This window comes from Leptonychotes weddellii, chromosome 7 (assembly GCF_054177405.1).
Source record: "Leptonychotes weddellii isolate Sample4059 chromosome 7, ASM5417740v2, whole genome shotgun sequence".
NCBI lineage: Eukaryota > Metazoa > Chordata > Mammalia > Carnivora > Phocidae > Leptonychotes > Leptonychotes weddellii.
In genome coordinates this window covers 46,254,522-46,277,770 of record NC_138375.1, presented here as the reverse complement: position 1 = coordinate 46,277,770, position 23,249 = coordinate 46,254,522, and the positions used below count along the sequence as shown (strand labels likewise).

Below are 23,249 nucleotides of genomic sequence, written 5' to 3'. Positions count from 1 at the left end.
AGGGGTTTTAAGGAAGTATCTTAAATTTTTGAGTACTGTTTCAGATTTATGAACTTGTTCAGATAAAATCTAAGGTTCAGAAAGATTTAAGCGAGGCAGAGCAAAAAGTCACTTAAAATAATTTAATTCCAAGGCTTCATGTAATGATCCAGGTGAGTTTTATCTTAACATAGTGGGTTTGACAGTAGATATTGCTAATAAGTTGAGTGCGTTGGCAAATGCGCTCTGTTGGCATAAACCAAATTTGATTTGTTTCAGAAGCCCTGGTTGGGGGTGGGTGGCGGGAATAAAGTCATGATGAGTACAAAAATAACATTAAATTTTATGTAGTCCATACCACGGAGGGAAAGGTTCAAGCATAATCACAAATGTGCATGATCTCTATCATGCCAAATGATCCCTCCATTTTATTTTTTTAAATTTTTTTTAAAGATTTATTTATTTATTTATTTGAGAGAGAGGATGAGAGGAGAGAGAGAGCACACGAGAGGGGGGAGGGTCAGAGGGAGAAGCAGACTCCCCGCCGAGCAGGGAGCCCGATGCGGGACTCGATCCAGGGACTCCAGGATCATGACCTGAGCCGAAGGCAGTCGCTTAACCAACTGAGCCACCCAGGCGCCCCGATCCCTCCATTTTAAACTGGCATATTTCATCTGATGTTTCAGTAAGGAAAAATTTTAAAGAATTCCTTAATCTTAAAATACATACTAAACACTAAATCCAGTAGCTGCATATTTGTGTTTCCAATTTCAAATGGAAATTTTTAAATTTTGAGTAAAGTTGACATAATGTTACATTAGTTCAGGTGTACAATAATAGTGATTCAGCTTCTCTACATTATGCCAAATAGAAATTTCTTAAGCAGGTAAATTTATCCAGTATTTACTGCAGATGGAGGAGATAGAGTTGAATTGGATAGTTGCAGCTCTTTTCCTTTAAAGTGGTCAGAGGAGGCATTTACTCTTTGTATGGAGATAACCAAATGTGTTTTTTTTCCTTTTGCAGAGAGAAAACTAGGCTTAGGCCAAATCTCCAGCGATCTAAAAAAAAAAGGGTAAAACAAAGGATTAGCAAGGGGAGAAACCAAGTGAAAGTAAGCTGTAACAGCCAGAGAGGTCTTTATTTCTAGAATTGCTCAGAAATTTAAAGCATCAGAGTATTTTTCTTAGTTTCCCAGAATGTATTGAACAGAATGCTGACTGTTCATTTGAAAGGGATATCTTTTCAACTCATTTATAGATGTGGAACTAGATGTAAAAAAGATCAGTGAGATGGGGAAAGTAAAATTCATTAGTCTGCCCCATTTGCATGATTTGATGTATCCTACGTGGTTTTGATGGAAAATTCTATAAACAGTAATTTTAAATTAGTACTAAGTAGACAAGGATATAGATATGAAGACAGACTTCAGGCAGTATGAAAGTGCTGCTAAAATCAAATGTGTATCTTGTTAGTGGGTCTGAGTTTGTAATTTACAAAATACTGACTGGCACTGCTATTTTGAGCAGGTTGTACTTAATACTGGTTATGTCGAAGGAAAGATAACACATTTGCATTCCTCTATATACATAGAGGATTCCTTTACATAGAATAACTGAATTGGGAATTGGAAATACAGGCATACCTCAGAGATACTGTGGGTTTGGTTCCAGACCACCACAATAAAGTGAATATTCCAATAAAGCGAGTCATGAATTTTTTGGTTTCCCAGTGCATATAAAAGCTATTTATATTGCAGTCTATGTGCAGTAGCATTGTGTCTAAAAATAATGTATATACCTTAATTAAAAGAATTTTACTGCTAAAAAATCTAACCATCTGAGCTCTCAGTGGGTCGTAAATCTTTCCCTGGTATGCAGAGTCTTGCCTCGATGCTGATGGCTGCTGACGGATCAGGGTGGTGGTTGCTGAAGGTTGGGGTGACTGTGGCAGTTTCTTAAAGTAAGACAGTGGTGAAGTTTGCTGCATCGATGGACTCTGCTTTTCATGAACAATTTCTTCTTTGGCATGCAGTGTTGTTAGATGGCATTTACCCACAGAGGAACTTCTTTCAAAATGGTGTCAGTCCTCTCAAATTCTGCCGTTGCTTTTTATCAACTAGGTTGATGTAATATCCTAAATCTTGTTGTTTCAACAATCTTCACAGCATCTTCATCAGGAATAGATTCCATCTCAAGAAATACTTTCTTTGCTCACCCATAAGAAGCAACTCCTCATCTGTTAATGTTTTATCATGAGATGGCAGCAATTCAGTCCCATCTTCAGGCTCCACTTCTAGTTCTCTTGTTATTTCTACCGCATCTGCAGTTACTTCCTCCACTGAAGTCTTGAACCTTCAATTTGTTTAAAAAAAAACCAAAACAGTATCTGCGAAGCGTAGTAAAGTGAAGCACAATAAAACGAGGTATGCCTGTACCTTAAGAAATCTATAATTTGGATCTAAAATTAGATTTTTCCCTTTTAAATTGTGTTTTTTCCTGTGGTTTGTGCTGTATCAGTTCATTTTTGTTTAGCACTCCTAGCAGAGAAGGGACTGACAAAGGTCTAGAAAAGTTGATCAGATTTTTTTTTTTAAAGATTATTTATTTATTTGAGACAGAGAGAAAGAGAGAGAGAGAGAGCACATGAGAGGGGGGAGGGTCAGAGGGAGAAGCAGGCTCGCCGCCGAGCATAGAGCCCGATGCGGGACTCGATCCAGGCACTCCAGGATCATGACCTGAGCCGAAGGCAGTCGCTTAACCAACTGAGCCACCCAGGCGCCCCTGATCAGATGTTTTGATTCAGGATATTGTTTTGATTTGGGCCCAGTGAAGGCCTCTGATAGGGAATTTGCCAGAGAGAATGAAGACCCTATTTCTAAGTTTGGTCAAATTTAGCATTTGCCTTGAGATTGTATTAGTATGGTGGCTGCTAAGACCATCTCTAATTGAAATACCCGATACACAGGCAGTTCAGAAAAGAAGAGGCTGGCACCATGCCATTTGCCAGGAGAGAATTAAACCACTAAGCTGAATGAGTTACTTTCACCTGGTTCTGAGTTAATAGGCTCTTCATATTCTGTACCTGCAGTTTATATACACCTGCAGTATGCCTTCACTCAGCAGTGTGGAGAATTAGAAAATGAAAGCCTTAGTAATTAATAGGCTCTATTGTGCTATTTTCAATAAAGGAATAGGAAATTTAAAGTCCCAGTGATAGAGATGCGCTATTTTCAGTTTTCCAGGATGTCTTCGTTTCTCTACCATGGATAGTCAACACTAAGATCAGAAGAGAAACAGGGGCACCTGGGTGGCTCAGTCATTAAGAGTCTGCCTTCGACTCAGGTCATGATCCCAGAGTCCTGGGATCGAGCCCCGCATCGGGCTCCCTGCTTGGCAGGAAGCCTGCTTCTCCCTCTCCCACTCCCCCTGCTTGTGTTCCCTCTCTCGCTGTGTCTCTCTCTCTCTCTGTCAAATAAATAAAATAAATTTTTTTTTAAAAAAAAGAAACAGCTCAGGGCGCCTGGGTGGCTCAGTTGGTTAAGCGACTGCCTTCGGCTCAGGTCATGATCCTGGAGTCCCTGGATCGAGTCCCGCATCGGGCTCCCTGCTCGGCAGGGAGTCTGCTTCTCCCCCTGACCCTCCCCCCTCTCATGTGCTCTCTCTCAAATAAATAAATAAAATCTTAAAAAAAAAAAAAGCTCAACTCTGTTTAATCTTTTTTTTTTTTTTTTTTAAGATTTATCAGAGAGACAGCGAGCACAAGCAGGGGGATCAGCAGGCAGAGGGAGAAACAGGCTCCCTGCCGAGCAAGGAGCCCAATATGGGACTTGATCCTAGGACCCTGGGATCATGACCTGAGCCAAAGGCCGACGCTTAACCCACTGAGCCACCCAGGTGTCTCTCTTTATTTAATCTTTACTCAAGAGACTTAATATTTATAGACTCAGTGATTTTTTTCCCTTTCCTTGTGACTTCAGGTGGAAATTTCTTCCTGTCATATTAATAGAACATTGTAATTTTTTTTGTATTTTAAAGTGTTAAGTACACCTAATATACAATTTAACCATTTTAACCATTTTTTTACAAAGTGTACAGTTCTGTCATTAAGTACATTCACATGTGTACCCATCATAATCCTTCCATCTGTAATTTGGATTTTGATAGAAATCTTTTAAATTTGGGCTGATAATGTTCTAGAAGGTATTTGGAAATGAAGTCACAGGAGTGTTTTTCTTAGTCAAGCACGGTGATTGGAACATACACCTGGGCTGCCTGGTTTCCAGGCATTCCTGCGTAATCAGCTTGCAGTCCTGTGCAGTGCTAATGGTGCCCCATTTTTATAAAGATTTTATTTATTTATTTATTTATTTATTAGAGAGAGAGAGAAACAGCATGAGAGGGGATAGGGTCAGAGGGAGAAGCAGGCTCCCCGCCGAGCCGGGAGCCCGATGCGGGACTCGATCCCAGGACTCCGGGATCATGACCTGAGCCGAAGGCAGTCGCTTAACCGACTGAGCCACCCAGGCGCCCTGGCGCCCCGGCGCCCCATTTTTTTTTTTAAAAGATTTCATTTATTTATTTGACAGAGAGAGACAGCAACAGCAGGAACACAAGCAGGGGGAGTGGGAGAGGGAGAAGCAGGCTTCCCGCTGAGCCGGGAGCCGGATGCGGGGCTCGATCCCAGGACTCTGGGATCATGACCTGAGCCGAAGGCAGACGCTTAACGACTGAGCCACCCAGGCGCCCCTGGCGCCCCATTTTTAAGAACAGTTTGTAACTGCCTCTTGGTAAAATTTTTAGGTGAGTTACTGTGATTATATTTGCCAATTAAAGTCTCTTTTTTTTTTTTTAAAGATTTTATTTATTTATTTGAGAGAGAGAATGAGAGAGAGAGAGCACATGAGAGGGGGGAGGATCAGAGGGAGAAGCAGACTCCCTGCCGAGCAGGGAGCCTGATGCGGGACTCGATCCCAGGACTCCAGGATCATGACCTGAGCCGAAGGCAGTCGCTTAACCAACTGAGCCAACCCGGGCGCCCGCCAATTAAAGTCTCTTACGAGTAGGTTTTAAGTTAAAACCACCCCTCCCAGTGACAAAAACAATTGTTTTGGACAACTTTATGAATATGAAAACCACTTAAATTACTTTAGTAATGGAATTAATTAGCTTCTAGAACTTAAATTATTTATACACCATCATACTTTTTGTCATATTTTCAAATTTGTATATTGTTACTCACTTTTTCACTTTTTTTTTTTTTTTAAAGATTTTATTTATTTGAGAGAGAGAATGAGAGAGAGAGAGCACATGAGAGGGGGGAGGGTCAGAGGGAGAAGCAGACTCCCTGCTGAGCAGGGAGCCCGATGCGGGACTCTATCCCGGGACTCCAGGATCATGACCTGAGCCGAAGGCCGTCGCTTAACCAACTGAGCCACCCAGGCGCCCTCACTTTTTCACTTTTTATGTCAGTATAGTTAATGGCAAACAAATATTCCTTGACATACGTACTGTTAAAATTCTCACATTATCTTGTGTACCACACTCTGGTAGGAAATGCTAAATTTTTTTTAAAGATCTTATTTATTTGAGAGAGTAAGCACAGAGAGAGGGAGAAGCCGGCCCCCCCACCCCCAGCAGACAGCCCGACTTGGGGCTTGAGCCCAGGACCCTGAAACCATGACCTGAGCCGAAGGCAGACGCCCAGCCGGCTGAGCCACCCAGTCGCCCCTAAATTAATTTTTTTAAAAACACGTAGAGCATGAGTGGGAAGGGCAGAGGGAAAGGAGAGGGAATCTCAAGCAGACTCCATGCTGAGCGCAGAGCCCAACTTGGGGCTTGATCTCATGACCCTGAGATCACAACCTGAGCCGAAACCAAGTCGGAAGCTTAACCAACTGTGCCATACACGTGCACACCTTAAATTATTATTATTATTATTATTTTTAAAGATTTTATTTATTTATTTGACAAACACATAGCGAGAGAGGGAACACAAGCAGGGGGAGTGGGAGAGGGAGAAGCAGGCTTCCCGCCGAGCAGGGAGCCCGATGTGGGGCTCGATCCCAGGACCCTGGGATCATGACCTGAGCTGAAGGCAGACGCTTAATGACTGAGCCACCCAGGCGCCCCTTAAATTATTTTTATATCATGTCTTTAAATCCATCTTGGGATGGATTGAGTCAAATTTTAATGCATCTAATCTCTGGAAAAAAATAATGGCTGAACTTGAATTTTTCTTATAGATTCCTGTTATTCTGGCACAAATTAAGATTGGTTATGGGGAGGTGTAAAGGAAAAGATGCAGACTCAAAAAAATTATAAGGATTTATCAAAATGCCAAATTTCTGAGTCATATTCTTATTTTTCCACTGAATAAATTAGATGGCTTGTAATATATGTTGTCTAACTTACAGGCCTTCTATTGGACACTTTTATATTTGTACAACAATTTCTTAAAACTTTGATGTTGAAAAAGATCAGTTAAAAAATACCTGGTCTTAAAACTTGGTTTATTTTTTTAAAAAAAAGCAGGTATGTATATATGTATGTATGTATCTTTCTGTCTTATCAGAGAGAGAGAGCACAAGCAGGGGGAGCGGCAGGCAGAGGGTGAAGCAGACTCCCCGCTGAGCAGGGAGCCCAATGCGGGACTCGATCCCAGGACCCTGGGATCATGACCTGAGGCGAAGGCAGATGCTTAACTGACTGAGCCACCCAGGCATCCCTTAAAACTTGGTTTAAGTGTGAATTAAAATTTTCCTCGAATTCCTGATAGTTCTATAAGGCCCCATTAAAAGTAACTTGAAAACACGGCTGTAATATAAATATGGAATCTTCCTTGTATCATAAGAATGTGACAGGTAGCTTTTTTTATTGACTTAGAAATCTAAGTCTTAACCAGAAATTATGATTTGAAACTCATAGTTTTTTCTATGCTAGTGCCTGTATCTAGAAGGAAAACCACATATGCCATAGCTAAAGCTGTTATCACACTTTCCCCCTTTTCATTTAAACTAAAAACTTGTAATAATATATATCAAGTTTTAGCAAAGGCATTTTAAAAAAGAAATGTGTAAGATAACTTTGTAACTCCAGTGTCCCTCATTAGTTCTCTCCAGCACAGATTCCCTTAAAAGTTATTGAAAAAGGAGGTGCCTGGGTGGTTCAGTCGGTTAAGCATCTGCCTTCGGCTCAGGTCATGATCCCAGGGTCCTGGGATCGAGCCCCGAATCAGGCTCCCAGTTCAGCAGGGAGCCTGCTTCTCCCTCTCCCTCTGCTACTCTCCTTGTTTGTACTCTCTCTGTCAAATAAATAAATAAAATCTTAAAAAAAAAAGTTACTGAAGAAGCCTAGAAGGGATATAATTTTTCCTGAGTAAAACAAGAGTTTTTTGCTTGCTTGGGGAGAATGTTTTTGGAGGAATGTCAGGGTTCTCCTGTTGAGTGTAAAATATAGAAATGGATACTTAGGAGTATATAACTTAACAGTGACCAGCAGTGCTCCATACTAGGCTTTTATTGAGCAAAGAATCATTTTTTTTTTTTTCTTTTTTAAAGATTTTATTTATTTATTTATTTGAGAGAGAGAGAGAGAAACAGCATGAGAGGGGAGAGGGTCAGAGGGAGAAGCAGGCTCCCCGCCGAGCAGGGAGCCCGATGCGGGACTCGATCCCGGGACTCCGGGACCATGACCTGAGCCGAAGGCAGTCGCTTAACCGACTGAGCCACCCAGGCGCCCTCATTTTTTTTTTTTTTTTTTAAGATTTATTTTTAATTAATCTCCACACCCAGCGTGGGGCTCGAACTCACAACCCTGAGATCAAAAGTTGCACACTCCGACTGAGCCAGCCGGGCACCCTGAGCAAAGAATCATTCTTTCTCACTTTTCAGGCACATGATTGAAAGTACAGGGTCTTGAGCCAGATTTCTTCCTAGATTCAAAGGAAGACTTGGATCTGACTCCTACAAGCTAGCTGTGTGATCTTGGGTTACCTCAGTGTCCTCCTCTGTGATACGGGGAGAATAATAGTACCTCATAAGGTAATTGTGAGAACTTAAATGTTTAAAGCAGTACAGTGCCTAGCATAAGACCTAGAGAAATAACTTGCTACCATTGCTACAACCACCACTTTCTGTGTATGGCATAGGAATTTCCTCCTGGTGGCTTTCGAAATTATCTTTGTGCAACATATACACCTTATAAATGAAAAGTGTTACAATGTATTCTTATCTGAGATTACAATAATCATAGTATGATTATTGTACCGGAAACATCTAGAAGGCGGCATTAACTATATTCAACAGACATTTGTGGAGGGCGCTGGGTTGGGGGTCATGGGGATCACAGTGAAGGGAGAACTGCATTCATCTCCTCTTTCAACTCTTGCCTCATTCGTTTATGTATTGCATAAACTCCAGTCTATTCCTCTCCCGTTTCTACTCTCCCTTATGCCAAGCACAGGGCCTGACAAAGGAGAAATGATGTTTACCTGTGAATGAATGAGGAAGAGTAACTCTGGTTCAGACAGTTACGTACTAACGACCAGTTGCCATCCCAGAAGCCTGGCACATCCCAAATCCTTTCAGAGAGGCATGAGAAGTATCTGCGCTGGTGGGGCTCAGTGGAGTAGAGGTCCTCTTAGGAGAGCTTTACAAAGGTATTAGAAGCACAAAGCTATGCCTGTCAGCCTTTAAGTTGCATCAATTAGCCGATTTGCACAAATGCTGTATTCCCATGGGACCCTGGTGTTTTAATATTTTTTTGCCAAGTGATGAAAAAATGGATATTAAGTTGAACATTGCTTTTTATTTTTTATTATACTGGTATGATTGAGTAGATTGTTTCCACTTTTTAGGAGGGAAATACACATTCTACGGCCTTGATCTTTGTGTATCGTGGCCGTATTTTCCAGAAGGTAGTCCTCTTTATCCATTGCTCATTTTTTAGATGCTGTTAATTACAAACCTATGATTGCCACCCCCACTTTAGCTTTTATCAAGGAATCCGGCTGGGAGGGGCATCTTGGTAGGCTGGGAAGAACTATTAAAACCTTATTGGAATAACTGGTTAGAAAAAGAGTACCAAGGCTAGAAAACCAGAATGAGAAGAACGAGGCACTGTGCTTTTCCTGCTCATGTTGCATGATACTACACTGTATCAGGGAAAACTTAGTGTTCAGCAAGATAACTGGTACCTGTCTATAATCTTATATAATCTTAACTCTTTAGTTTTTAATGCTGAACTTTCCTCTAAGAGCATGACCTCCTTCCTTTTTTTAAAAGATTTATTTATTTTTAAAGATTTTATTCATTTGAGAGCGAGTAAGAGAGAGAGAACACAAGTGGGGTGAGAGGCAGGCGGAGAAGCAGACTCTGCTGAGCGGGGGAGCCCGATGTGGGGCTTGATACCCGGACCCTGGCATCATGACCTGAGCCAAAGGCAGATGCTTAACTGACTGAGCCACCGAGGCGCTCCCAAAGAAGAGATACAGAATGATTGTTGAAACCTAACAAGTTTTACTTATGGAGGGAGAGGTTCAAAGTTAAATTGCTTCATGCACTTGGATTACTTTTTTTTCTTCTGTGATTGCTGTTGGATTACAGTTAAGAGTATATTTAGGTATATAAGATATACTTACATAGTATATCTAAGTTTTCCCATGAACAAAAGGGTGAATAATCTCATTAAGTCTCATTTAAGAAAATTGTTCTCCTTTGAGTTAAAATTCAGAAGTAATTATTTTTATAGATCATGTGTATGACATTTCTTTCTCAATGTCAGAAAAGCCTTTTTAAAAAGTTTTGATTATATGTTACTGTTTCTGATGTACTTTAGTATTCTAAAAATCATTCATTATAAGGACTCAAAATCCCCTAAATCAATGATCCCAGAGTTGACTACCCTGATGTGATGAATTGTTTATACTTAAAATAGGGGAGTAAGAAGACAAGCAAATATGTTAAAAATAAGGCTTAAAACAGCAGTCTTTCATTTGAATTATTCTTTGTATTTGAAGTCTCTGTTCCGAAAGCCCAAGTGAGAAAGCTTATCTTGTCAAACTTACTTCAAGCAGGTACTGACTCACACAGGAAGGTCAGGTCCTAAGTTAGTGTGCAAAGGAGAGGAGGCGTCAGGTAGTTTTTGGTCATTCTGCAAAATAGGGTCTTTGAGCTCACTGATGCAATAACGTGGACAAGGATGACAACTTCAGCTCTCGCCATATACTGAGAAGATAGGACTACTCCAACCCTCAGTTAGTAGTAGGCTAGGAGAAGTTTTTTAGCTGGAACATTACGTGGGAGTTAGCCGCTCAGTGTGGGCGTCCCAAGGCGTGTCGCTGCTGAACGGACTGGTGCCGGAGAGTACCCTCTCCTGGCTAGTGCTGGTGCGTACACACACCTCACGTCTTGTCTTTTCGTACCCAAGCTTCACTTTCTGTGAAGTCAGCAAGTTATCTAGAATACATTATGAAAATTCAACTGAATTTTGGTCTTATTTTTAAAATTTTTTTGTAAAGTGGATTTAAAAGAACTCAAATGACTGCTCTACTTTTGTTAACTTGGTTTTTTCTACCATAGGTCTCAACAAATGGCAGCTATTACATCAGACAGTGACGAGTCCTGCTGCTCCCTTACAGTGTCTGACAGACCACTGTGGATTCAGACTGGGAGCATTGAAGTTAACAGTGAGACGGGCAGGTCTGTCTGTGTTAAGCCCTGCCACAAAGTGAAGAGGGCGTCATGTCATCACTTAATCATTCTGAAGTAGATCAGGCTAGACCTCAAAGAATTCATTCGTTCTTTTTCTGTAGTTTTCATTGACCTTGGTAGCTGGGTGTACCTCATGTAGGTGACAATTTTAACGAGTGACAATAACTTTCAGTTGTGCTAAGAAAAGTAGAGCTAGCCTCCTGTGAGCTTCTCTGAAAGGAGTTTCTCCTAGGGTGCTAAAAGTTGGCTATCAGGTTGTAGAATTACGTCACATAGCAACTGAGTCACCGTGGGAAGTCAAATAGTGGATTTCTTGTCTTTTCCCTATCAGTCTTTGTCACTTTTATATCCACTTCTTAGTCATTAATGTGTATAAATAAGATTATATATATCCATATGAACATATATATATATATATATTTTTTTCTTAGCGAATTAACCTCAAAACCATTGTCATTTACATCAGGAAAGTCTAAACTCAGAGGGGCCGTAATCTTTACATTTATTGAGACCTCTTTGGATAGCGCCTTAAAGGCTTAGTTTGGGCTCTTACACAGCTGGAAAGGTTTAAGGTTTCTGTTGTGCTGCTGTTTAACTTCTCTCTTTTTGCTTCCTTGAATTAAGGCTATTTAACCCTGTGGTGGTTGCGGCTAGCGAAGAGCCACGATCGGGCCGTGGCTTTGCACGGGAGCTGTCATTTGCAAGCTGGGTCAGAATGGCACAGTTGGGATCGGAGATTGAGGCTGGGAGGTTCTGGACTCGGAGCTGTACTGTAGGGATGGCAGCGACGCTGATGGTGATTTCTTGAGGGAATGGTGTGTTAGTTTTCTGCACCTCTCATAGGAATAGTAAGACCTGCTTCAACCCTGGGCTTGCTTGTCCACTTGAATAGGCCTAAGGTTGAAGCCAAATACTGAGTCATAAATAGAAGGAAATGGAATTGTGCATGGGATTGGCTGTTTTCCTTTTTTTCTTCTCTTTCAGTTTACTTCCCAAGTTTTGTGTGGGTCTAAAGAGTATTACAATACTAGTTTTAAAAAATAAACGTTTCTTAGTTCAATGTCAGATTTAAAGGTGTTAATCATTGTTTCTTCAGAAGCGAAGACTATTCACCTTCTATTCTGATGTGTGGGGTACTTACAGCTAGACGCCACTGTTCATTGCTTGAGAAAAACGTGATAGAATATCCGGTTACTGTGTTTTATAGGCCTCGATCCAGTAAGTCAGGGAGGCAACCCAGGAAGCTAACAGGAGATCAAGAGTTCTAGCAAAGAATGGCAAAGATTCCTACTTTGAAATGTTTGGAAGTTAAATATTGGGAAGGACGAGGGTGGTTTTTCTTTTTCCCTTTTTGCATTCTGTGTTTATTTTGTCAGTTGTTATTCCACTGAACACGCCACAGATCTTTGGTTTGGTTTAAAAATACATTGGACACACACAAAAAAATCATCATTCTCTCCACGATCACTTCTTTTGGAATTTGAGCTCTTACTGTTACTTAGTCTACCGGGTCCGAGAGGCATTAACCAAGGATGATAGAGGATTGCAGTGGGGTTTTTACCACTTGGTATTAAAGGGAAGTCGATAATGTTGGGCAGAAATTCCGGTCATGCTGGCAGTAATTTTTCTAAGCCTTACCCTCTCTAAATGTTTTGCTCAGTCTTGCTTCTTGTTGGAGGTTTGGTAAAGAGAGCCTCTGCTCATGATCTGGTGTGCTGGTGTAATACGGGACACTAGTCAGTCCACCTAGTGTACAGAAGTTGTCTTCGAGTAGCAACATGGCGCTCTGGACGCCTTCTGATGTGCTGTGTGTACCTCTGGGAAGGCACCCTCCACCCCCCTCGTTTGCTCTTTGCGCATACGCAGATGGTACGGTCTGCAGCTGACCCGCGCCTAGCTTGGTTTCCGGTATGAATCGGCTTCCGTCTGTAGGCAGCCCGCGCAAGGAAGGCCACTGGTGCCTCCGACTGGCCCACGGCAGGCAGCGGTGTGGACTTCCAAAGGTTAACATGGATGCCGGCGAAGGGGCAGCATAGAGAACAAAGCTAAACGCCCCCCCTTCCCCCAATAGGCAAATATTCATCAACAATGATTTTTAAAAATCTGCTCAAGTGCAGACTGACTCTGTGAAGGTGACAACAGTTTTGTGTTGGAATTTGGCCAGATGTACTTTGGAAATACAATGAATGCTTCTGCTGGTTTAGAGTGGAAGTAAATGGTTTTTTCAAGTGTCAGTTAAGTTTAGCTGATTTAAAAGAAGTAAGTGTGACCCCATAATCTACATAGGGCTGAATTTAAACAACGAGGACATCATTTTTCTCCTATTTACTTGTGCTTAACTACATTTTCTTCCTTTTCTTTACTGTATTTCAGCACAAAGACATTAGCAGGCTGCTGGTTTCATGGACCCGTCCCACAATGACCCCACACCAGAGCATCAGGACTGAATGACATTGGAGACTCAGATTTTTAAAGCTGCACTAAGAAGTAAATGTTAAGGCAGTGGTTAAAACCGAAGTCTATAAAGGGGCACTTGCAAATTGTGCCGTATTAAACCGAAGAAAAGGTATTAGGGGAATATTTTATAAAAAATGAACTATTGCAATAAATTATGCATGAGAGGAGGAGAAAAGTGATATGAAACACGCAAAGAACTCACTTGAATTTTATATATATGAAGAATCACTGACCGTAACTTTTTCTGAATGTGAAGTTCTTTCAGTACAGTTTGGACAGGCCTAAAAGGCATGGGATGATGACAGAGACGCTGAATTAATTATTTTTTAAACTAAAACTGTGCTTTCTCCAAGGTTTTGTTAATCAGTTCAGATATGAGCAAAGGCATTTCTAAGATGGCTCTCCTGTAACAGCAAGAGTCACGGCTGCCTGGGCAAGGCCAAGGTCTCCTTCAGGGTACCAGTGGAAACAACAGGAAAGATGCTCTAACATCCTACTGAAAGGATGGCAAAGTGCCCCACCCCACCCCGCAAAGAGAATTTGGATCTTTTCTTTCTTCAATAAAACAGGGCTGTATTATCTTGAATATACGTTTGCTTGTTAGAACATATTAAAATGTATTTATTTGCCACCAGTATTTAACATTTTGTGCACATTTTCATAACTGCATTCTTACCTTTTAAATTCTGACTCAAAGTGGATAGGCTAGTGTTGACCTTAGAGTGAAAATTTTTACTCTAAGAGCTACTTCTTAATTCTACTGAGGTGGAAAGCCTTTTTCCCTGAATTTTGATGTGGACCTCTCTCATGGAGAGCCCCTTCTAAGTGCAAGATATTCTCCCAGGTGTCAGGTGGGACTTGACCCTGGGAACAAGCAGTAGGAACAGACCCATAAAGAGGTTTCATGCATGGAACATGAATTCTTATTAATGGAGACCATAATGTTTTTCTTGTCTTTGGAAAATACATATTATGAAAAACCTTAATTTTTCTTTTTAATGAATGGAGAAAACTTTCATGAGAAAACCAGATGGACCTATTAGTACTACATTTTTAAGGCGTTTTATATTTGATGGTGCAGTACTTTTAATAATAAAACAAGTTTTTTAGTGGCAATACTGATTTATTTTTTAAACCAGAAAGATAATCCATATTGATTACTTAATACAAAAAAAGGGGGGAAAACGCCAAAAAATAAAATACAAAATTCATTTGAAGCAACGTAACAGATAAGTGAGCATTTGGCTCAAGTGTTTAAACTTTCCATAATCTTACTGTATAGGTTTGGGATTTCTTAATAACCCCACACTCAGGATTAAGAAAAGGTTCTGAGAGCTGGAGAACATTTGATATATCTGACTAGGACTTGTTTTATAACAAGAAGAAAAGGAAGACAGTCTTCGAGTGAGCTTAATACAAATTCTAATTGCACTGCAAGTAATTAAAAGTTTGGAGCACATTCTAAAGTCTTTTTGGAAATCTTCATGAAGTCATTATACACATTTGATCAAATCTGAAAAAGTCAGCTCAGGACCTGGAGCAGCAGGGAGCTCTAAAGATTATGTGTACCTCCATGGCCCCCTCCTCTTCCCGGCCCTAGGGCTTAGGGTGGGGTCCATCTTGTTCTTTCTGAGATTGAACACCAGCAGTACCTTTCAGGCTCACTTCAAGAACCAGATAACTCCACGCCATGGCGGACTGTACAATACTTTGCGCAGAGTGATGGAAATGACCAAGAAATAATACAAAGGCAAAATCTGATCTCTCCCAATTCTTTTAAGTATCAAATATTTTTTCTCATGACAAAATTCTCAAAGGTGTTTTGTTATAAACCACATTTTCATTTTTTAATAAATGAAATTTGGTGGTACTTAAAATCTAGACATACCATGTTGCTATTTCACTTTTCATTGCTTTAGTTGCTTAATATTTAAGCTCTGCTTCATGCTACCTTTGTATTTCAAATCTTCACAAGCCTCTTTCATTCTGTAGACTTGAATGACAAAAGTTGTTTCTCATCTAAAGTATGCTAAGACTTAAATGTTAAAGAATGTTGTGTAACATTTATCCAATAAAGTCTTGATTTTTTAAAATTTAGTTATTTCAAAACTTTTGTTTACTTTTTAGGAATTAGGCTTTTAAAGGTTTATTTTTTATATATTAAAGATGCAACCACTAGTTGTTCTTTAGGGAGCTGTTTTAAGTAACATTGCTTCCTTAGGAGAACAGCCTGTTTTTCTTTAATCATTGGGAGATTTTTATGGGACCCTCTATGATCAAGAAATAGAGGAAGGGTGAAGAGTTTAATTAGGATCCTGTGTACAAACATGACTGTTTTCTGATGGAAACAAATATGCTACCCTTCAGAGTTGGATGTAACTGAGCAAATATTTTTTTTTTTTTTTAAAGATTTTATTTATTTGACACAGAGAGAGATAGCGAGAGCAGGAACACAAGCAGGGGGAGTGGGAGAGGGAGAAGCAGGCTTCCTGCCAAGCAGGGAGCCCGATGTGGGACTCGATCCCAGGACCCTGGGGATCATGACCTGAGCCGAAGGCAGACGCTTAACGACTGAGCCACCCAGGTGCCCTGAGCAAATATCTACTGGTAGGTTTGTTTTAGTTTCAAGAAGTCCTGCCTTTATGGATAAATGGTTGCTTCTTTAAAAGCCCAGCATGTCTGATGTGTGTGACCAGAAACACTCAGTTGTCAGGAAAAAAATGAGCCTCTTAAAACCTACCAGACAGCTGAGATTATTTTTAGACTGACCCAGAAACTTAGGTTAGTGTGCCTCCCTCGCACCCCCATTTGAGTAAAGCAGTCCTTCTGAAGGCTGCCTGTTATTGCAGAGTTTACATGGAATCTTTACTCTCAAATGTACTCTCATTTCAGTTTATCTGGGTCTAAAAAGGAGGCCACTGGAGTCTGGCTCTGTTAGTATCTTTTTCCCCCCTCAAGTTTCCTAGTAATGAAAATGGTCCTAGAGAGAACCAAGGTAGACAAGCCATGTGCACATTATCGGGAAGGCCTCCACGTGACAGCCACCCCGCCCCGATACACTCCTGATCATGTTACGTACGTGTGTCGCTAGGCTTATAGACACACCTCCTAACAGGAGAGGGAGTGAGCGACGAGACCCGTGGCTACAACTTAGGATCTTTCTGGTGCTGTCTTCATGTGAGGAAATCGAAGTTTGGATTCATGCCCCGAAATAATGTATGGAATGTACCAGTTCCTTCCTGGACATGCTGGGCATGTCACTGCAAATATGCACTATAGAAAAAGGTAAGCTGTTTTCCTGCTTTTATACCTGATAACTCATTTCTCCTTTTTTAAGTAATGATTCTGACTCCTCCCTCAGTGCTTTGTATGGTGCACACTGTGTATCTTTAAGCATACCTTTCTCTAGTGATGGACTATCACAGTGAAATTTCATGGCCTAACTCCTTTGCTCTGATATCAAGAAGGCAATGAACCTGGAATGAAAGAATATACGTCAGGAATACTGTGCCAGAAGAAGAGCGAGCCGGCCAACCCCAGTGGCTAACCATTCTTTTTTTTTTTTTTAAAGATTTTACCCATTTATTTGAGAGAGAGAGAGCACATGAGAGGGAGGAGGGTCAGAGGGAGAAGCAGACTCCCCGCTGAGCAGGCAGCCCGATGCGGGACTCGATCCCGGGATTCCAGGATCACGACCTGAGCCGAAGGCAGTCGCTCAACCAACTGAGCCACCCAGGCGCCCTAGGTCACCATTCTTAAGAGTTAAGAATACTTGTAGGATTAGCCCCTTTCCTGATTCCCCTGTGACGCACATCTATCGAAGCAACCTAACGCAAAGGAAGCCGAGTGAGCTGGTGATACTTAGGAGGAGGATGCTTCTATACAGACGACCTGCTTTCATCTACAGATGTGCATTCTGAGTTCTACCAGTTACCTTCCTGACACAAGCACACAGCCGCACTGGTCCAAGACGGAATTTGTTTACCTTGAGTGAAACAGTCTGCGATCTTCTGCTTCTGAATTCTAAGCTCAGTCAGTGCCTAACTCCTGTGGGCCCTGAGTGCACAGCTCAGACCTGTGATCCAAAGGCGAACTGTACCAGCAGTGTGAAGTACCTCAGGGCGAAGGAGCGCCGGCTGTGGCACTGTTCTAGAACAAGCACAGCTGGGGCTTGGGAAGACACAGAGCAGTGTTGTAGAGGGAAGGGGGTGGAGGGGATCCTTCACGTATCTAAATGCAGCTTCTTTAACACCTGTGGAAAACGAGGCAGGCTGGAAACACTTGCAGCACAAGCTGAAGCTCTAACTCTTGGGTCTCTGATGCCAACTCTGCCAATGGCAGGATCTAATCCGAGTCACACAGCCCCAGGAAATTATCCGACCTGTCCTCCCAGTTAACTTCATGAAGCAAAGTTGCAAACAGCGTTGTTATTCTATTTTGGGGTAGTCAAACTCTCTCTACAAAACAATATATTTGAGACCAACTACCAGAGACGGTCCACCAAAGCCTACATTCTCTGAAATGTAAACTGTTCTCCCCACTTTACTCCATTCCCTGGCTTCCCATTCCTGGCCTCCTTGAGGATTTCTGTCTTTAGTCTGTTTGAAGACTTGACCCTTTGTAGATTTCAGACTTGCTACATTTGGGGAGTTGGAGGGCACTTGGGTGCTCAGGCGATGTGACACGGCGTGAGGCGGCTGCCCAACGTGAGCCCCGGTGGAGTGCCTGCGGTAGAAATCCCACCCGGGGGAGCTGTACTCTCAGCAAGCTAGAGCTCTAGGAGCTGGGACTGAATCATGGCCCTAAATTATTAGCTACGGGCTTCTTTGGCAGGGGGACGGCAGGCCATGCCATGCTTTAGCTAAGAGGGAAATGTGAGCTTCCAAAGTTTCCCCTTGGGTGAAAGGAAAAAGGTCAAGAGTCATATTTCTAGTTCTGGCCAAAAGAACTTAACTCCTACGTGATGGAGCTTATTCCTAGTTTGCAGACCTGAGAAGGTCAGAAAATGAGAAGATGGCAGTATTCTTCTAAGTATTCCAAACATTTGTAAAGGCAGACTGGTATAACCAACAAACCCTGTGTATCCACCCCGAGCTTCACCAATTACCAGCTTGTAGCCAGGAGGACTGAAATGTTTTGTGCTTTGAAGTATGAGGCCGTCCTCACTAGTTTTCATAAACTCATGATTTTGGTTTCTCTGATTGCCCCTTGAAGGATTTGAAGCAACTATTCTGAGGCTCTAGGGTGATTTTAGCTCCACCTCTTGGGCTGGCTGGTAGCAAGTAATCCATTTCTCATTATCAGGAGCATTATTGGGCTTGGTCTAGTGTGGACTCAGGGCAGCTCTGCAGAGAAGGAAGCAATTGGAAATTACCACCTCCTTTTTCTGAACAGTTCCCTGAAGGCACAGATTTCCTAGCCCCTTCTGCCATACTCTGCATATACTTCCTCATTAAAGGAAATGAAGGTGACAGAAGGACTAGGCTTGTTACTATCGCAGCACAGAGGGTGCAGGCTGAAAAGGGGTGGACACATCTCCCTGAAATTGCTCCAGGATTTTACTAGGGCTTAGGGGCAGGTATCAGGCACATGGTAATAAAATATTAGAGGAAGAGTTCAAGGCCTTAAGAAATAAGGAGGGATGAGGTGAAAGGATCGCAGGACAAGTGATCACAGCAATAGGAACAAACACAACAAATGGAGCCGAGCTGGCGGTGACCCCTGGGCTGCAGGCCCACAGGCTGCACCCAAAACACGGAGCTCCTGCGGCTCAGCCCTGCCTTTCAGGCCAACAGTGAGCTTAAGGAAGAGCTCAGATACCACAGGAAGAGGGACAGAGGGCTTAAGTCATGGATTTTTCCTGTCCTAGGCGGTTTCTCAGATTGGCACTCTGGTTTTAGAGGGTTACTGGACCCTTCCCTTTAAAGATCTTTCTTAAGGAGATTAAAGCAGCCATTCACTTGCATCGCTGTTCCCTTCCTCCTCGGTCTCCTATCAATACCTTCCCCTTTGACATTCCAACTTTGGCCAAACCAGTTGTAAAAGACAGGATCTGCACGTCTGGTTGGCTCTTAGGATCAGACACACAACCCTTGCAAAGACATCTTCCAATCAGGTTTGCATTTAATACCTGCTGCCAGTTTCCCATCCCGCAGTAGTCTAGTCAGAGAGTAAAATGCCTCCACAAAGTTCCTGTCTGATCTTTCTGAATCAGTCTGAATTCCAGCATGAGAGCCGTGTGAAACGTAATTCAGCAACAGTCTTAGAGGCCAGCTCAGGGACCCACGGAGCACCAGAAATAATCACCAAGCCCAGTATTTCCAAAAGCAGGTCCCTACCTTCAACGACACAAAATGTTGCAGGAAATAGGACTTTCGTCATTTATAGACTAAACGAACATTCATGCCTTTGATTATACCTGAGTAACTCTGAAGATCCAATGTGTGAGGTCTTGACATTTTACTGAAGCTCAAATGTAGGCCCAGTGCCGCAATGTTCAGGTCATTAGCTAGTAGGCTCGGCCACTCCCCAGCCTCCACATCTCAGCATGGTGTAATAGTCTCTGTTCCTACAAGCACAATAACTTGTAATAAGATACGGCATTCTGGGGGGTGGGACAAGGAGCAAAAGGATACGGGGGAAGAACCCAGGGGCAGTGCTTGTGATGCAAGGCAAACTGTATGGAAAGTATTTCTTAGAAAAAGAAGGGGATCTTAAGAATAGAATTTAACCATAATTCAGATCCATGATGTGAGGAAAAGGAACTAATCCACAGTGTACTCCCCATAGAAAAAGCACTAGACGAGCAGGACTTTGTTGCAGAAATAGTCCCAGTTTCCCAGGTGAACCCCTCTGCAGGAGGCTCCGGTGAACAGAAGTCGCTCAAGTGAAAGTTGGAGGGGTGCTTAAGACACAGTGTGGAGATACAGAGAACACAAGATTCAGCGGAAATGTGATCTGGGAAGAAGGTGGAGAGGCTGAAACGAGAGGACAAGGTGGGGATTTCTGAAAGTCTCAGGACAAATCCTTGCATATATCTAAGATGCAAAAATGAAAATTTAAAGACCAGGAGACACAGGCTTACTAGCCAGGTTGAATGCTCAACCTCTGAGGGCATTCTACATGGCGGCACATGATGGGCTCGACTGGTTTAAAGTGATTCTTTTTACAAAGTGTCTAGGCTTTATGTGTATAAGTACTGGATTCACTGTTGAGAAATCCTAGCTGAGTCCTCTAAATTAGCCAGAACCTCACATCTACTCAAATAAAAACACTACTGTAGAAATTTAACTGGGACCACAAACTGCAGGGTGCTGAGGCTGTTCTGGGCAATACACAGGGAAGTCCAGATCAATACACTGATCCTTGCTAGGTGAAACCAAGCTGTTGTCTTTCACTGCCTCCTACCACATTCTTTGGAAGGTGAAAAGTAGCACATAAACCTCCTAAGCTGACACTTCAATCACTTGCTGGGTCTTAAAATTTTGAGGAAAATGACTAGTTTCTAGTTATCTTGAGATAACAGATAATGGTTAGCAAAGGAGACATTTTAAAAACCAGGGACTGACCAAAGGGTACAGAATCTGGGGACTTCGGGATAGTGATGATTATTCACACTGAGAACACTTCTTGTAGAATGCCAATTAGGTTTCAAGTAGAGGAGTAGGTGTTGGTGCTATTAAGAAAATAAATATGGCCCTTACCTTCTAGGAGCTCATGGAGGCAGATAGGGGATAGTAGATCATAGTAATTAAATAAAATGTGTCTTATAGTCTTCAAGGAAATTCTAGAAGGAGATCCAAAATTATTTTGATCCATTGCAATATTATTGGAATAAGAACATATGCAATATCAAACATTTCTATTCTATTCTCATTTTCAAAAGGTTTGAATCTATTTTTTCTTCCAGATTTGTAAGTAGAGAAATAACTGTGGTTGATTAAAAAAATACCCAAAACAACACTCTTTGCCTTAAGAAAATTGACATCTAGTTAGATTCCCTTCCTTTCCTTTCCAGATGCATTACTTGGCCCACTGTGAGATTTCAGTGTGGTGGAAATGGAGGTCGTGGTGGAGGAGGTGGAGGAGGAGAAGGGAGAGGACAAGGGGGAAGGCGTGAGAAGCAAAACCTCTAGAGCCCGCAGCAAGGGTAGCGTCTTAAGGCAGGCTGCATAGAGGCAAACACGGCTATTTCCCCACTCCCTGGGGAGGGTCAGCGCCCCGACCGTGTCCGAGTTTCAGCTATTAAAAAGTCAAAAAACTTTCAGCTGGAAGTCTTAATCTGACAAAGTAGCTCTCAAAATGTGGTCTGAGGGGCGCCTGGCTGGCTCAGTCTGTAGAGCATGTGACTCTTGCTCTTGAGGTCAAGAGTTCAAGCCCCAGGTTGGGTGTAGAGCTTACATTAAGAAAACAAGTAGTCTGAGGTTCTCAGCAGTTCTTGAGACCCTTTCAGGTCTCCACGGGGTCAAAGCTATTTTCGCGACAATACTAAGGAGGCATCTGCTTTTCACACTGTCCTGCTGTCACGGGTAGGCGCGGTGCAGGATGTGCCAGACTCCAGGACATGATACTGTGACGACCTGAGTGCAGGAGCAGATCTAAGAATCTTGCTATATTCTATCAAGCCACACATGAAAGGGATTTGCAAAAATGTAGAATGATGTCATTCTTTCTGAAATGTTCTTGTTTTGGGAGGTGTTTTTATAAAAATATTATTTATACTAATAGGAAATGTGTTTGTTATTTTTAAAGACATTACCTAAATTTTTAAGAGAATCCTGTTTTAATTTCTCATCCGGTCAACATCAGTGGATATAATCCACATAAACCAAAACCCTCTCAAGCCTCCCTTGAGCGTGAAGGGGTCCCGAGCGGGGAAGAGCCGGGAGGGGCCGCCCCGGCGCCGCCCTCCGCGCGGGACGCGCTCACCGCCGAGGCTCCGTCAACTTCCGTGACTGCGCACACACACTTTTTTTCTGGAGTATCAGATGCCAGATTTACCATCAAGACAGCAAAGCCAAAGTAACCACACTCCTTCTCCCTCTCCTTTCCCCTTGTTAATTCCATGAAGAATTTCATTTCACCATCTGGAAGACAGGCTCAGCGTACCAGAGTCAGGACTGCACATGCTTCCGCTACCTACCGACACTCTTGAAGGGGCTTCGAGGAACGGATCACAGCGGCGGCGCATCCTTCCTGCTGGGAGGAGACCACCGCAACGTGACTCACACGATGAGACCTGCGCTTCCTTTCTAAAAAGGTGAAACCTGCACGTCACTGCCTTTGACACTCCAACCAGAGCAACCGGAAGCTTTTCACCAGTAATCATCAATGACTAGGAAAAAAATGCTAAACCTACCTTTGAAACCTCTGGGTTCAGGTAGCCTAAACGATGACAGTTTGTTCCAGGATTTACATACCACCATACCTGACGGAAGCTATTTTAGGTTGAAACTGTTAAGACTGATGCTTGGGCAGAAACACTCATTTTATAATGATCTGCACAAACCTGAAGAAGCCCAAGACAGTTTGTGAGGTGGAGTTTCTGCGTTCTAACACGTGGTATAACAGTCACTTCTTCAAGATCATCTTCGAGGTGGCAACTAAGACTTTGGGCAGACTTGTGGACTCCGGTAACACTCAGCAACACTGCTCCCGAAGCCAGAGAAGCCTTCTGCTTTAGCTGTCATTATGGGGACAAAATTCACAAGCCAGCTCAGACCGTCACAGAAAGCGTTTATTTACCACAGAAGAAACCAGGAGACGCCGGAGCCCATGCCCGGCAGCCTGGGCGGTGTGAGTCATCAGGGACAGGGGACAGCAGGCGGGAACCCCAGGAATCATGTTCGGGCAGTCTCCGACCGGCAGGTCTGCTCGGGCCGGGGGATGCTCTGGCTGGGCTCACGTGTATAGCTCAGGGAGGTCAGCTTTGACAAGCAGGCTTCGTCCCGGACAAAGCCAAGGACAGCCAGAACCAAGGGCAACAGCTGCAGACACCACCTTAAAATGGGAATCAAATTAGGCTTATGACATCAGAAGTGCATTTCACCCTGATCGGAAAACAAGAGGGAAAAGGGAACACTGGGCCCCAGTGGATAGCCTG

At 42.6% G+C, this 23,249-nt stretch overlaps 1 protein-coding gene and 1 long non-coding RNA gene across 9 annotated transcripts in view; one reads left to right on the top strand and one right to left on the bottom strand.

Moving 5' to 3' along the window:
- Positions 1–15,244, top strand: part of PWWP2A (PWWP domain containing 2A) — a 37,646-nt gene extending 22,402 nt beyond the window's left edge. For 2 of the 8 annotated variants that reach the window (XM_031041989.2, XM_031041997.2), the window contains exon 3: positions 13,064–15,244. Coding sequence is in view for 3 of the 8 variants with exons in the window: in XM_031041997.2 (XP_030897857.1) it covers positions 13,064–13,077 (14 nt within the window). In the remaining 5 variants the exon portion in view is untranslated. Of the gene's footprint in view, positions 1–2,146; positions 2,333–8,835; positions 8,896–10,558; positions 11,328–11,381; positions 12,950–13,063 lie in introns of those variants that run through there. The other 6 variants (XR_014146962.1, XR_014146963.1, XM_081826269.1 and 3 more) reach the window with 6 other exon arrangements.
- Positions 103–23,243, bottom strand: LOC145722598 (uncharacterized). Its single transcript, XR_014146964.1, has 3 exons — positions 20,851–23,243; positions 1,816–2,326; positions 103–1,040 (listed from the first exon to the last, which is right to left on the bottom strand). It is a non-coding gene; the product is annotated as an uncharacterized LOC145722598 (long non-coding RNA).
- Between the last annotated feature and the right edge of the window lie 6 nt (positions 23,244–23,249).